General features: G+C 45.7%; 1 protein-coding gene across 1 annotated transcript in view; it reads right to left on the reverse strand.

The window, feature by feature from the left end:
- The window catches only part of nbas (NBAS subunit of NRZ tethering complex), a 357,427-nt gene that overhangs the window by 311,976 nt on the left and 31,005 nt on the right, over positions 1-14,446 (reverse strand). The window contains exons 5-9 of the mRNA XM_070885013.1: positions 13,717-13,764; positions 12,670-12,713; positions 10,184-10,317; positions 8,129-8,262; positions 4,959-5,057 (exon numbers count right to left, since the gene is read on the reverse strand). Of these exons, the coding sequence (XP_070741114.1) occupies positions 4,959-5,057; positions 8,129-8,262; positions 10,184-10,317; positions 12,670-12,713; positions 13,717-13,764 (459 nt within the window). The remainder of the gene's footprint in view (positions 1-4,958; positions 5,058-8,128; positions 8,263-10,183; positions 10,318-12,669; positions 12,714-13,716; positions 13,765-14,446) is intronic.

The following is a 14,446-nucleotide window of genomic DNA, read 5'->3' on the forward strand; positions in this document are numbered from 1 at the left end:
GAAACTTGACCCCAGTTTACTTAATCTTCCTAGCTACTGCTGGTAAAGCTATTAAAATGTTTGCAGAGGAAGATAAATTCAGCAACACATACCTTTGCACTTGCATCAGTTACTCAGGGCTCATCTTAGTTGCTAGCAAGCGTTTGGAACATTATTTTTTCTCCCATAGAATGTGTTAATTAGTTTGTCATTTTTTTAAATCACCAACACAGAAACCCAAGAATATTTCAAAATGTTTTAAGGAAAGTAGAACTTGCAGTTCCTTATTATTCGTGACCATGGAGCACTTTACGAGATAGTGGATACCAAATGGGTACTAAGCCCATGAAGAATGGTGGAGCCATGGAGGGATTTGAAGGTGAAGACGACAATGTCAAAATCAATTCTCTGGGCATGGGAAGCCAGTGGAGCTTGGTGAGGATATGATGATGGCGATGTAAGCTTTATTGCATATAAGAACGTTGGCGTGGCATTCTGGATAATTAGCAGTTTATGAAAGGTGGAAGATTTACAAAAGATGCATTGGGGAGTTCTGGTCAAGAATTGATAAAAGCAGGGACTAGTGCTGCAGAAGCAGAGGGAGAGTGTTAGGGGAGAAAGCAAGTGATGTTGCAGAGATGAAAGAAAATGGGCTACACCCTGATAGCATATTGCAGACACATCTCTCCTCTGTGCACCATGTCCACCTTCACAACAAAAGATGGGACAGAAAGCCTGGAAATGGGACCATCTGTTTATCATCATAGGTGGTCCCTTGAACAAGGATGACTTACTTCCACAAGAGTTCACACATGTTTCAATGAAGGACCCGATGTTCCAGTCCTGAACTCCAAATGAAGGGTGGAAGATGCCTGTGTGTGGATTTTTTTAACGTGTGGTGACCGTTGCACATCAGCCACCACACGGGCTCGACAGAGCTCGGTCTTGGTCCAGTGGCGAGGGTTGAACCAGGACGACTGGAGACCTGCTCTGCTGCACAGGCCTAGTGCGCACATATATCGCAGTGGGCAGGCCCGCACGACCCCTGGGCCCTCGGCTCTTCTGGGCCCCGTACCCTCATTCGCTGCACCTTTGCCCACAATGTTCCAGGGCCCGGCGCTCCAGCTCTATTTATAGCCCCGACCTGCAGAGGTGTTCACACACAGGTCGGGGCAGCCCACGATGTTCCCGGGCCCGGCGCTCCAGCTCTATTTATAGCCCCGACCTGCAGAGGTGTTCACACACAGGTCGGGGCAGCCCACAATGTTCCCGGGCCCGGCGCTCCAGCTCTATTTATAGCCCCGACCTGCAGAGGTGTTCACACACAGATCGGGGCAGCCCACAATGTTCCCGGGCCCGGCGCTCCAGCTCTATTTATAGCCCCGACCTGCAGAGGTGTTCACACACAGATCGGGGCAGCCCACGATGTTCCCGGGCCCGGCGCTCCAGCTCTATTTATAGCCCCGACCTGCAGTGGTGCTCTCACACAGGTCGGGGCAGCCCACGATGTTCCAGGAAGACCACTGCAATGCTGGAAGACCAGAGTTTGTTCCAAGCCTGTGTTGGTGAAGCAGCTCTGGCAGCATTCATACCAGCAGGGAAGAGGAGAAGCCGGCGAAACCGCCGCAGCACATGTCACCCCAGGAGGGCCCTCCGGAACTACACCAGGGTCTGCACACCGGGACAGAAACCCTCCCAGAGTGACATGCACCACAACAGCCCCACCAGTAAGGGCTACGCTGGAATGTGATCTTCGGGAGAGGGGGTCTTGGGGACATTGTGCAATGAGGGATGAAGAGATGGGACTGGTGAGAAGGGTCTTATGGTGTGGGCACACAGCAGGCAGTGTACGGAGATGGTTAATTGGGTCCCATTTGGCCCTCCGTGGCTGAGGGAGGACTGACCATCACAGGGAGAGTTTATATCAGACAGGGTTTGCAGGGAGTGAGGCATAGTTCAGTGTACAACATGGAACTAGCACCAGGACCCATGGCAGGTCGACAAAGAGTAGAGATATGCAAACAGACCCTCAATATTACCACTTACAACAAAATACACGAAAGCCAGTCAAGATCATGCACTATACAAACCACACTCCACACAAGTTCCATAAACAGGTAAAAATGGCACCTGAAGAGATCAATGCCACAGAAGCAGACTGCAGAGAAAAGCGTTCGTGGAAACTGGAGGGATCAATAAATGTTGAAGACAGCAGGGAGGGCGAGAAGGGACAGACAGCTGTAGGCAATCACATTAGGTGTGATTGGTGACTTTAATTCGTGCAGCTTTGGTGCTGTGGATTTAGTGGATGATTGAGTGGAGGGCTTTTAACAGGGGGTGGTGATAGAGGCAGAATCATAGTTGCAAGACAATAACACATTCTGGAATTGTTGTTCATTCAAAGTATCAAGACAATCAGCACACTTAAAAAAACAAACTTAAAGGCACTTTGTCTAAATGCACGTAGCATTTGTAACAAAATAGATGAGTTGACAGCACAAATTGAGACAAGTGGGTATGATCTGATAGCCATTACAGAGACATGGTTGCAAGATGACCAGGACTGGAAATTAAATATTCAGGGGTATTTGACAATCCGGAAGGACAGACAGAAAGCAAAGGAGATGGGGTAGCTCCACTGATAAAGGACGGAATCACTGCAATAGTGAAAAACGATATTGGCTCAAATGATCAGGATGTTGAAACAGTTTGGGTGGAGATAAGGAATAATAAGGGGAAAAAGTCACTTGTGGGCCTAGTCTATAGGCCCCTAACAGTAGCAACTCTGTTGGTCGAAGCATAAACCAGGAAATAGTGGGGGCTTGTAAAAAGGGAACGGCAATAATCATGGGTGATTTTAACCTCCATATTGATTGGCCAAATCAAATTGGTCAGTGTAGCCTTGAGGAGGAGTTCATAGAGTGCATAAGGAGCGGGTTCCTTGAGCAGTATGTAACAGAACCAATCGGGGGCAGGCTAACTTAGATCTGGTCCTGTGTAATGAGACAGGATTAATAAACAATCTCCTAGTAAAGGATCCCCTTGGAATGAGTGATGATAGCATGATTGAATTTCAAATTCAGATGGAGGGTGAGAAAGTTGGATCTCTAACCAGCGTACTAAGCTTAAATAAAGGAGACTACAAAGCTATTGAGGGCAGAGTTGGCTAAAGTGGACTGGGAAAATAGATTAAAGTGTAGGACGGTTGATGAACATGACGGTGTACATTTAAGGAGCTATTTCACAATGCTCAAGAAAAATATATTCCAGTGAGGAGAAAAGGGTGTAAGAGAAAAGATAACCATCCGTGGCTAACTAAGGAAATAAAGGACAGTATCCAATTAAAAACAAGGGCATACAAAGTGGCCAAAACTAGTGGGAGGACAGAAGACTGGGAAGCTTTTAAAAGCCAGCAAAGAATGACTAAAAAAATGATTAAGAAAGGGAAGATAGACTATGAAAGTAAACTAGCACAAAATATAAAAACAGCAAGAGTTTCTATAGGATATAAAAAGGAAAGAGTGGCTAAAGTAAATGTTGGTCCCTTAGAGGACGAGACCGGGGAATTACTAATGGGGAACATGGAGATGGCAGAAACTCTGAACAAATATTTTGTATCAGTCTTTACGGTAGAGGACACTGACAATATTCCAACAGTGGATAGTCAAGGAGCTATAGGGGGGAAAAGGAACTTAACACAATCACAATCACGAAGGAGGTGGTACTCAGTAAGATAACGGGACTAAAGGCAGATAAATCCTCTGGACCTGATGGCTTGCATCCTAGGGTCTTAAGAGAAGTAGTGGCAGGGATTGTGGATGAATTGGTTGTAATTTACCAAAATTCCCTGGATTCTAGGGAGGTCACAACAGATTGGCAAAATGCAAATGTAACGCCCCTATTTAAAAAAGGTGGCAGAGAAAAAACAGAAAACTATAGACCAGTTAGCCTAACATCTGTGGTTGGGAAAATGTTGGGAGTCCATTATTAAAGAAGCAGTAAGCAGGACATTTGGAAAAGCAAAATTCGGTCAGGCAGAGTCAGCATGGATTTATGATGGGGAAGTCATGTTTGACAAATTTGCTGGAATTCTTTGAGGATGTAACGAACAGGGTGGATGAAGGGGAACCAGTGGATGTGGTGTATTGGACTTCCCGAAGGCATTTGACAAGATGCCACATAAAAGGTTACTGCACAAGATACAAGTTTACAGGGTTGGGGGTAATATATTAGCATGGTTAGAGGATTGGCTAACTAACAGAAAACAGAATGTCGAGATAAATGGTTCATTCTCTGGTTGGCAACCAGTAACTAGTGGGGTGCAGCAGGGATCAGTGCTGGGACCCCAACTAGTTACAATTTATATTAACGACTTGGAAGAAGGAACTGAGTGTAAAGTAGCCAAGTTTGCTATCGATACAAAGATGAGAGGAAAAGCAATGTGTGCAGAGGACACAAAAAAATCTGCAAAAGGACATAGACAGGCTAAGTGAGTAGGCAAAAATTTGGCAGATGGAGTGTAGGAGTATAATGTTGGAAAGTGTGAGGTCATGCACTTTGGCAGAAAAAAATCAAAGAGCAAGTTATTATTTAAATGGAGAAAGATGCAAAGTGCTGCAGTACAGCGGGACCTGGGGGTACTTGTGCATGAAACACAAAAGGATAGTATGTAGGTACAGCAAGTGATCAGGAAGGCCAATGGAATTCCATCAATAGTACATTACAGTTACAAGTCTTGAAACCCACAATCTGATGGAACAATAAGAGCACTGTCTTCTCTGATCATGGTCATGGTGGGATTTCAATTGTGCGCACTCTTTATATTTGCAGTTTTGTGCTCGCAGAAAGGTGCTCCACATCTACCCAAGTTTATTTCAACAAAGGTTTTTAATGTTATATTTTTGAATCATTTCTGTTCATTTAGCAACTATATAAAGGACACATTTACAGTGCAAAAAAAGGTACAAAATTATATTCACCTATGACCAGAATGGTAGATCACTGTAATAACACCATGAGAATAATGACTGTTGAAGTTGAAGCTGTGACTTTCTTGGTAACTTTGATTGATTCCAACACTACAGGGGAGAAAAAAATTCAAGAATTTCAGCATTTTGGAAAATGTTCAATATAATGGGCTCAATTTTCCCCAGTGATTTGTGCGTTTTTTTTGGCGCAGGCCGCTTTTTTTTGGTCCAAGTTAAAAAAAAACAAGTTTCCCCCATCAATTTGCACCAGCGTAACTCAGTTAGTTACGATTCTTTTCAGCCAAAGGGGTCGTAACCTGCCACCCGTGCCAATTCTGGCCAGTTAGGCAAGTTTGGCCAACTGAGAGTTACTTCAGTTCTTCTTAGGCCAGCGTATGTGGCCATTGTAGAAAAACTTTCTGGAGAGTTAAGGAAATTGATGCAGGTAAGGAAATTGGCGCAGGTAAGTGCAGCAGATGCCCGCACAGCAGCAGCAGGAGGGGTAAGAAAGAGGGGGGGGGGGGGAGGGGAGAGCCTTTCGGGTATAGTTAGATGCGGGGACCGGGAGGGAGGAGGCCACTCGGCCTGGGATAGGTGCGAGGGAGCGGACCAGGAGGCCATTCGGCCTGGGCTAGGTACGGGGGAGCAGACCGGGAGGCCATTCGGCCTGGGACAGGTGCGGGGAAGCAGACTGGGAGGCCACTTGGCCAGGGCTAGGTGTGGGACCAGGAGGGAGGCGGCCACTCGGCCAGGGCTAGATGCAGAGGAGCAGACCGGGAGGCCCTTCGGCCTGAGATAGGAGCGGGGATTGGCACCGGCATCGGGAGGGGAGGGCTTTAATAATTTAATGGAGGTAAGTTGCTGCAATGTATTTGTGCTTGTGAAGTTGTTGCAATGTATTTTAATGTGCTTGTCCAGGTTGCGAGCTGGCTGTCTGTTTCACTTTCCAGCCTCAGCCCACATTGTGTCCCTGGTTACTGTGGCAACCCGATCTTTTTGGTGCAGATGAAGGCTCCATTCTCAAAACGAAAGGACAGGTTAGGCTGCGCCAAAATGAAGAAATCAAATGGGGAAACTTTGAACATTTTTTTTTGGCGTACTTGGGCCCCCAAAAACCGGGCGTAACTCTTCAAGTACGCCAAAAAAAAGCTTTGAGGAAAATTGAGCCTAATGGTCTGGATTTTGCAGCAAGAATAACAGTGAAGCTATCAGCACTCTCAGTTATTGAGTAAATCAGACAGCAACTTTCAGCACATTCGCAGTTAAACACGGAAATCAGGAAGTTGCTGTCTGAGTTGCCCTGTTCCTCCACAAGCTTTGCTACACTGGTATCTTGACAAGAGACTCGGCATTTAAACGCAACAACGTGAAGTTGGGATACCAACCCACTAGATACCCACTAAACATGCCAGAAATAGTTAGGGTTAGTCCATTCAAGTGTAAGTGAAGGTTTAATGGCGTGATTAAGTCTTAGGGCTCAATTTTCCCCAAGGCTGTTTTGTTGGCATATTTCAAGAGTTACGCCCGTTTTTTTTTGGCCCCGACTACGCCAAAAGGATAGCTTGAAAGTTTCCCTGTTCTAATTTTTTTTAATTGGAGCCTTTCCTTTAGCTTCTAATGTCTGCGCTGAAAAAACGATGCCCCCCTCCCCCCCTTCTGCGCATGCGTGAAAAAAAGACGTTTTAATGTGACTGCTATGGGCATGCATGCCCTGTACACCTCCCAGTCTGCATTCGGCCATTTTTAAAGAGCCAGTTGTGTGTGAGAACTTCAATTCTCAGTGGAAAAATCAAAGCTACAATTGGTAACACGGCTCAAGGACCAAGAATTTCTCACAGGGTGAAGTGGAGGCACTGGTTACTGTGATTGAGGGCAGATGGCACGAGCTGGACACCAGCAGAGATCACATAAAAGTTTCACCAAAAGAAATGAAGAAATGCTGGAACAAACTTGCAGAAGATTACTGTGCAATGGTGACCACCCCGAGGTCTGGAGGCCAGTGCAAAAAGTGGCAGGGCCTTGGTCAAGTAATATTTTCATTTATTCAATGGAATTGCAATTGTAAATGTGACCACCTGTATATGTCCCACCTAGTAGAAAGACACCCTCTCTAAAAAGTTATAGTTTCATCTTTGCAGAGGAAGGTGGCACACAACAAAAGAGAGGGAACTCGAACAGGAGGAGGCCCGGCAAATCTGCATCCACTGACACCCTTGGAAGAGAGGGTCGCTGCTTTGATGGGTCCTGCCTGGAAAAAAGCAACCACCACTGCACAAGCTGGGCCCACACTCGAGGGAGAGGGTAAGTCCTGCAAATTCCACAGTCTGGCTTTGCTAAAAGTCAAGTACTGCACCGGTTAGCCATGCTTCGGATCACGGGGATGTCTCCGTCAGCTACGCTTCAGTTGATGCAATGTACGATCATTCATCATGGTCCTTCAAATGAGTCTACTGCCTGCGCTGTGTGAGCCTACTCATGCCACCCTGCCCCCTCCTCTGCTGCTAACAATTTGTCTGTTCTGTTATATTTTTCAGAAATTGAGGCCAACCCTGACGAGGCTGAAGCCAGTGCAGAAGATTAGTCAGAAGCGGACGAGTCTGAAGAGGAGAACATCTTTCAATCTCACCTTCCAGACCAAGAGCATGGGGGTGAGGGGGAGGGGGAGGATGAAGCCCCCACTGTTGTACTCGTTCTGGAGGAGGTGCAGGTGCCGCCCATTGAGGTGTCAGCCCCTTTCCTGAGTGGTACGAGTATTGGGACATTCCAAGGTTTTGCACAGTCCGAGGCTGCGGGTTCCAGTGGGGTGCAGCAAGCCACACCCGGGGCCCTCCATCCGAGGCTGTGGGTCCCATGGGATGCAGCGAGCCACACCCAGGGCGAGGAGGGGAAGGAGAGCTCGACAGCGCTCTCCTGAGGTGCAGGATCTAACAGATGTGGTTCAGATTTTGGGTTTGTATACCAATCATTATAAATGCGTGAAGGTCATTTCAAAAATAGAAATGATCAAGATCTTCACATGCCACCAGTTCAGACACTATTTATTTTTTTCTGAAATGATTTTTGACAAACATAATTATAGTGACTTGGGCTAGTACTGGCTTAACAAGATGGGAAGAGAGCCATATATCTGAGATGTCACGCAGCAGAATACTGTAGGTTAATCTCAAAAGTCTACATCTTACCTGACCAAGTAACCTTTCAGCTGCCCCCGATAGTTCACAACCAGAAGCTCTGTTGAACACGGAGCACTCTCAGTGGACTCCAGGAAGATCAATCCTGCCACCGCATAACTAAGGTCACCTGCAAAGCTGGCAGCCTTAAAATAAATTTTTTAAATGTCATTTATAAGTTATATGTTTCATTCATTACTCAAAAATGTATAATCCTTTAGCATTTACTTTTAACACCATACTGAAGACCTATCAAATTTTACAAATACTGTACTTTCAGTGTCTATCTGCAAATATTGTAGACATATAAAAAAACCATGAAACAGGTCTTCACTGGTACTATATTTTTCAACCATATTTTCCTCTTCCCCCTCATTTTTTTTACGATTCTCTTCCTGATCAGACATTATGCTTGGACTGGTCGTGGGATTACCATTTGCTGATTGTTACTCAAGCCTGAAGATATGAGGTGCATCAGAATAGTCTGGATGTCCTCCAAAGTTTTTCCTCTCCGTGGGCTCAATTTTGGCCAGGAGTTGCTCCGTTTTTTTTGGGAGTAACTTGATTTTTCTGGCATAACTTAAAAATCCCCATTTTTCACCAATTTACACCAGTGTAAGTTAGTTACGATTTTTTTTGTTTAGTTTTTTTTCCTCAAAAGGCCATTCGTCCTGGGATAGGGGCAGGAGACCAGCAGAAATGACAGAAATCATCCAGGCAAGATCCTGCCCGGGCCGAGTGAGTTTCAAAAGACTGAAATTTAATTTTGTCACTAATAAAGAAACTTAATAACTAAAGAATGAGAATAGGATCAAACAGTTATACAGGACATCATATGACAAACTTCACAAAGTTAATTTACTGTACAACAGAAGCATTTGTGGAAGCTTAAACTACAAAAATAAAAGTAAAAGATTGTTGAATTAAATTGCCCTAATCTCACAACTAATTTAAACAACTATTTGTTTGCAATGATTATACTGGATCGATCGCACCGGGAGGCCAGTTGGCCAGAGCTCGGGGCGGGCAGGTAGGAGAGCTGATAGCACCATCAGTTCTCCTGCCCGCCCACCCCTTCCATGGCCGAGTGGCCTCCCGGTGCGATTTCTTGATGATTAAAGCTTCAAAACCCCTACTCACAGCAACATTTGGCCAGCAACGGGTTCCTTCCACACAGCAGCTGCAGCAAGACACGGAGAGGCAGGGGTCGAGGAACTACTGCGCATGCGCGGACATTCCACTGCGCATGTGCAGACGTCCGACACTGTTTGCGCCGCCGGACGCTGGCTCCACCATCGACTCGACTGGTCACGCTGCACGACCACAGGGAGGAGGCTGGACAGCAGCCAAAGTGGGGAGGAATTTTTTCGGCGCACTTCTGAACAGAGAAAAGCGGCGCACCTCCGGTAAGTGCGCCGAAAAAAGGGGTGGGCCATAATTGAGCCCCCTATGTGGAAATGAGAAATGCCTGACCTGCTTGTTTTTCAGTCCAATAGCTGAGTTCTATCCCTCTACAGCATAGTACCAATACATTGCATCAACCTGCACCAATGGCAGTGCTGAAATATATATAGATTTTTAACTGAAAGCTTCTGGTACTTCTGCATTTGGTATCAAGACTCCTTTAATACCAACACCACATCAAATGCAATGAGTTTTATGCTTTAAATTACCTCCAAAGACAGTCACCAACACTTAAGATTGGAAGTGCTGCATTGTGCAACATTTAATTTAGTCAGAAAATACAGATTTTTTTTACCATTCTATACATTTCTGTAAAGCATTTTTAACCAAATGACTAAATATTGATTTAATGTGTTACTTGATGCTAACCACATAACAATTAAAACTGTGCATGTTCAGTTGTTATGAAAATATTTTAAACTGTTCCTTTTGTCCTAACAATTTCCCTAGAAACCTATGGTTTTAATGCATACACTTCAGGCGTACACGTCACTGAAGCTGAATGTACATAATAGGCAAACGTAGACATCTTATTTTCAAAGAATAGTATTTTGTACATTCACATATGGAAAAATAGTTTTACAAGATCAATTTCAGTGTTACCGGTGGAATGATGAAAAGTTCACTGCCCATCAAGTCAAACACTCTCACTGTGCCTGTGCTTTCAGCATAAGCCAACAGTGTGTAATCATGACTCCATGTCACGCGACGCCACTGGGGGTGAGGGTCTTTTGGAACTAGTGATAGAAATTAAAAATAGTTAAAATTTCTGTACTTTTGATATTCAACAAAGTCTCATCATTAATCAAATATATCAAAGCTGAGCATTATGAAAATAAAGCTGGTTTTCAATCCACTGCCTGAAAAACAGCTTTAAAAATGATTAGACATTAGCTAGATAATTTATATAGTGCTAGTTTCTTCAAGCAGTTCCATGATGAATGACAATACTATGGGCCCAAGTTTCCACAAGAAAAAAAACGGGCGTCCCTCCGAGCTGGGCGCCCGTTTTTCGCGCCTAAAAAAATCCTCGGTATTCTCCACCTACTTAAGGTCCTCTGGCCCTCGGCGCAGCCAGCACGAGCTGTGGGGGGGCGGAGCCAGGTCCCGGCGCTGAAAACAGTGCCGGGACCTCTGCACATGCGCGCAACAGTCGGCACGAAAGTGCAGTAGCTTCAGGCGCCGAACTGTGTGGGAGGGGCCCGAAGCACGCAGCCCCGAGCCCTGGCCCAATGGCCTCACTGGGGCTGCGTGAATGAGGCTCCTCCCACGGCCAGCTCCTGCTCCCCGCCCGACCAGACCAGACACTCGCTTTCCCCCCACCACGCCCCCGCCGACCAGACCCGACCCGACACCCGCTCCGAGCCGAGCCGACACCCGCTTCCCGCCCCGACACCTGCCCCCCCCCCCCGCCCCGTCCCGAGACCCGCTCCCCCCCCCCCCCGACCCGAGACCCGCTCCCCTCCCCCCCCCGACCAGACACCCGCTCCCCCCGACCCGACACCCGCTTCCCCCCCCCCTCCCCGGATCCGAGACCCGACACCCGCTTCCCCCGCCCCGACCCGACCCAAGACCCGACACCCGCTCCCTCCCCCCGCCCCGACCAGACACCCGCTCCCCCCGACCCGAGACCCGCTCTTCCCGACCCGCTCCCCCCCCCGACTGACCCGACCCGACCCGCGCTCCTGTTCCCCGACCCGACGCCCTCGCCCTCGCTCTCCCTCCCTCCCTTCCCCCCCCCACCCCCGCCTCTCTCTCTCTCTCCCCCTCCCGCTCAGCAGCACGAATGGCTGCAGAATTCTCCCTGGCTGAAGCACTTTCACACAGGTAGGAAGATGGTTTATTTAATCTTTTCTTGGCTTATAAATGTTTATTCAGGTTGGATTTATTTGTATAATATTTGTAGAAGTATAAATAAGGATTTATTGTCGAATTTAATGAGTTCCCTTCCCCCCTCCCCCCCTCCCCCCCACCTCGTTCTGGACGCCTAATTTGTAACCTGCGCCTGATTTTTTAATGTGTAGAACAGGTTTTTTCAGTTCTACAAAAATCTTCACTGGCTCCATTATACTTTCGTTTGGAGTACATTTTCACTGTGGAAACTTTCAAATCAGGCGTCAGTGGCCGGACACGCCCCCTTTTGAAGAAAAAATTCTGTTCTAAACTAGAACTGTTCTACCTGACTAGAACTGCAGAAAAAAAAATGTGGAGAATTGCGATTTCTAAAATAGTCCGTTCTCCACCAGTTGCTCCTAAAAATTAGGCACGAATCATGTGGAAACTTGGGCCCTATGACTCTACTATCCTAGTTATCCCTCAGTTTCCTCCACTAAAAAATCTGCAGTACATATTATCGAAACTGCAATGGTGATCAGGACACAGCTTACAAAAGTTGGTTTCGCCCATGTCACGAGCAATGCACATGGGCGATAACATAATTCAAAGAATATACTGTAGTTAAAGATTAAGAAAAGTACATAAAATATGACCTGTGACTGTCTTTGCAGCAAATCACAATTTTGACCACTAATCATAGAATTTTACAGCATTCAGCCTATGGTGCACGCACCAACTTTCAGAAATAACTATCCATTAAGTCCAATTCTCATGCCCCCACCCCACATCATTTTATTTTTCTCTTTCAGACATTTATCAAACATCACTTTTAATATCAGTCAGTCACAAACAACTAAATTAATCCCAAACATGGCTTAAAGATTACTAAATTACAGCTAAAAGATGTGTGAAAACCTGTCTGCTGAAACTGGCTATAAAAAAGCTCCAGCCATAATATAAGCAATGGGGATTACTTGGGCAGAAAGTGCGCCTTGTCAACTAGGCGCACAAGATGTCATAGCACAGATTTTCAAGTAGTAGTTAATCTACTCAATAATCAAACATGGGAGGTTAACCACGTTGGACTATTTTTACACTGTTTTACTATTGTGCACTTAATGCATTAATTATGGACATTGATTACCATCAAACCCAGAAAAGGGCAACAATCAAATCGCATCTTCCAGTATTCCTTTAACTGGTAAGACTCTTTAAGCATAGCAATGAAGATCTTTATTTGTATAATACAGTACCTATACATTTTCCAATGACAGAACCAAATTCATCTCTTGCAGATCTGTAAAATAATTTGCCAAAAGTAAGAAATGATCAATATAAACTTTTATCCAGTTACTTTAGGAGACCTAAAAGCATTTCTTAAGAGCATCTGTATTAACAGATAATTACAATAGATTTAAAAATTAAGCTCATTAGCCTCAGTTCATAAACAGTGTGTAACTGAGCTACACAGACCAGGACTGATCCTCCCACTCCCCTACATACCAAGCTAGCTGATCTCAATTGGGGCTACAGTAAGGCCTTTCAGCCTCAGCATTCCTGGATTGGAAAAAAGGAACCATAATCAACACAACCAAGGTTCTCACTCCCCAGTAACCTCAACCAAAATTATATACATGTGGGAATTGGGCAAGCGTAATGTACGGCTTGCCTTCAATGTCCCACATGTGAATAGCCTGCATCGCAGGTGGAGAATAAGCCACTTGGATAAGGTACCACAGAATGTGCACAGAACCATACCCATCATAAGTGAGCAACTTCAGAACAGGAATAAAAACTGGAAGGCGAAGGGTGACAAAATAAATTGCATTCCCATCCCCACCACTACGCTTTGTGTTTCATCAGTTTCCTCCTCCCGCTCACACCCATACACACAGCTGGCCAACAAATATTCTGAGCTGCCAACTTCTCCATAATTAGTCAACAGAAGCTGTGTTTTGATTTGGAGCGATTTTTTCCAAAAATATATATTTTTTTGAGGACCTACAGTGGTCTATCTAGTAACCCAACAGAAAACATCAGGGAAGTACAACTGCCTGTTGAAGCAAGAATCCAAACAAGTGGAGGATATGCAGATACAGTTAGATGAAGTACAGTGGGAGGACGCTCATGTGGAGCATTAACACCGGCAAAGACCAGCTGGGCCAAATGGCCTGTTTCTGTGCTGTGGATTCCATATTGGTGGAAAAAAACACGACTTCATCTGCGATTACCAATCATCCATTTAAAAAAAACGCAAAAGGTTACATGAAACAGAATATTTTATGGATACCATACCGTACCTGATCTCAATACACTGGTCCTGAACCACTGCCAGCAACTTCCCATTACTGTCAGAAAACAGGAGATAGTTTAGTTTCCATGCATAAAAACACTGAACTATAAACATAACATCCAGATGTAAATTTTTTTACCAGTACCCTGCACATTCAATAGATTCAAACTTGCCTGTTAATGAGAGTTTTAATCATACAAAATACAACATGAAAATGCAAAATAGTCCAAGCAAGAGTTTAAGTGGCCAAAATTACCCATCCCGATAAGGCCTCTGGCTGTCTGAAAGCGGCAGCCACTGATGGCGCGGAATGGCCACCGACGCGGCATTACCCTCAGGAGTTTTTGCTGCAGTCTTATGATCCACCCCGCTGCCCCCACTTCCGCCCGCTCCTGCAGATGTGTCCTTAACAACATCATCAGAGCGCGCACTTACTGTGGCTCCACCCCGGAAGGTACATTTAGTTCAGAAAGTCTTGTGGCTGCCGGTCGGTGCCAACGCCAGTTTTTTGGGTCAAGACCGCCAGCAGTCTTTAAAGGCGTCTTGCGTGTAGCACCATTCTTTTTGCCGAGAATTTTTCGCATTTTCCACAAGTTTGCCAGTTTCCTTGTTCAGACCGGGATTGAGTGCTAGTGGACTAGGGTCTTCAATCTCGACAATACAGAACCCTCATTGTGGAGGTTCTGTTTGCGAAGGCCAAGTAAGTGGGTTCAGTGCTGGCAACGGAACGCCTCCTG

Source organism: Pristiophorus japonicus, chromosome 7 (genome assembly GCF_044704955.1).
Source record: "Pristiophorus japonicus isolate sPriJap1 chromosome 7, sPriJap1.hap1, whole genome shotgun sequence".
Taxonomy (NCBI): Eukaryota; Metazoa; Chordata; class Chondrichthyes; family Pristiophoridae; genus Pristiophorus; species Pristiophorus japonicus.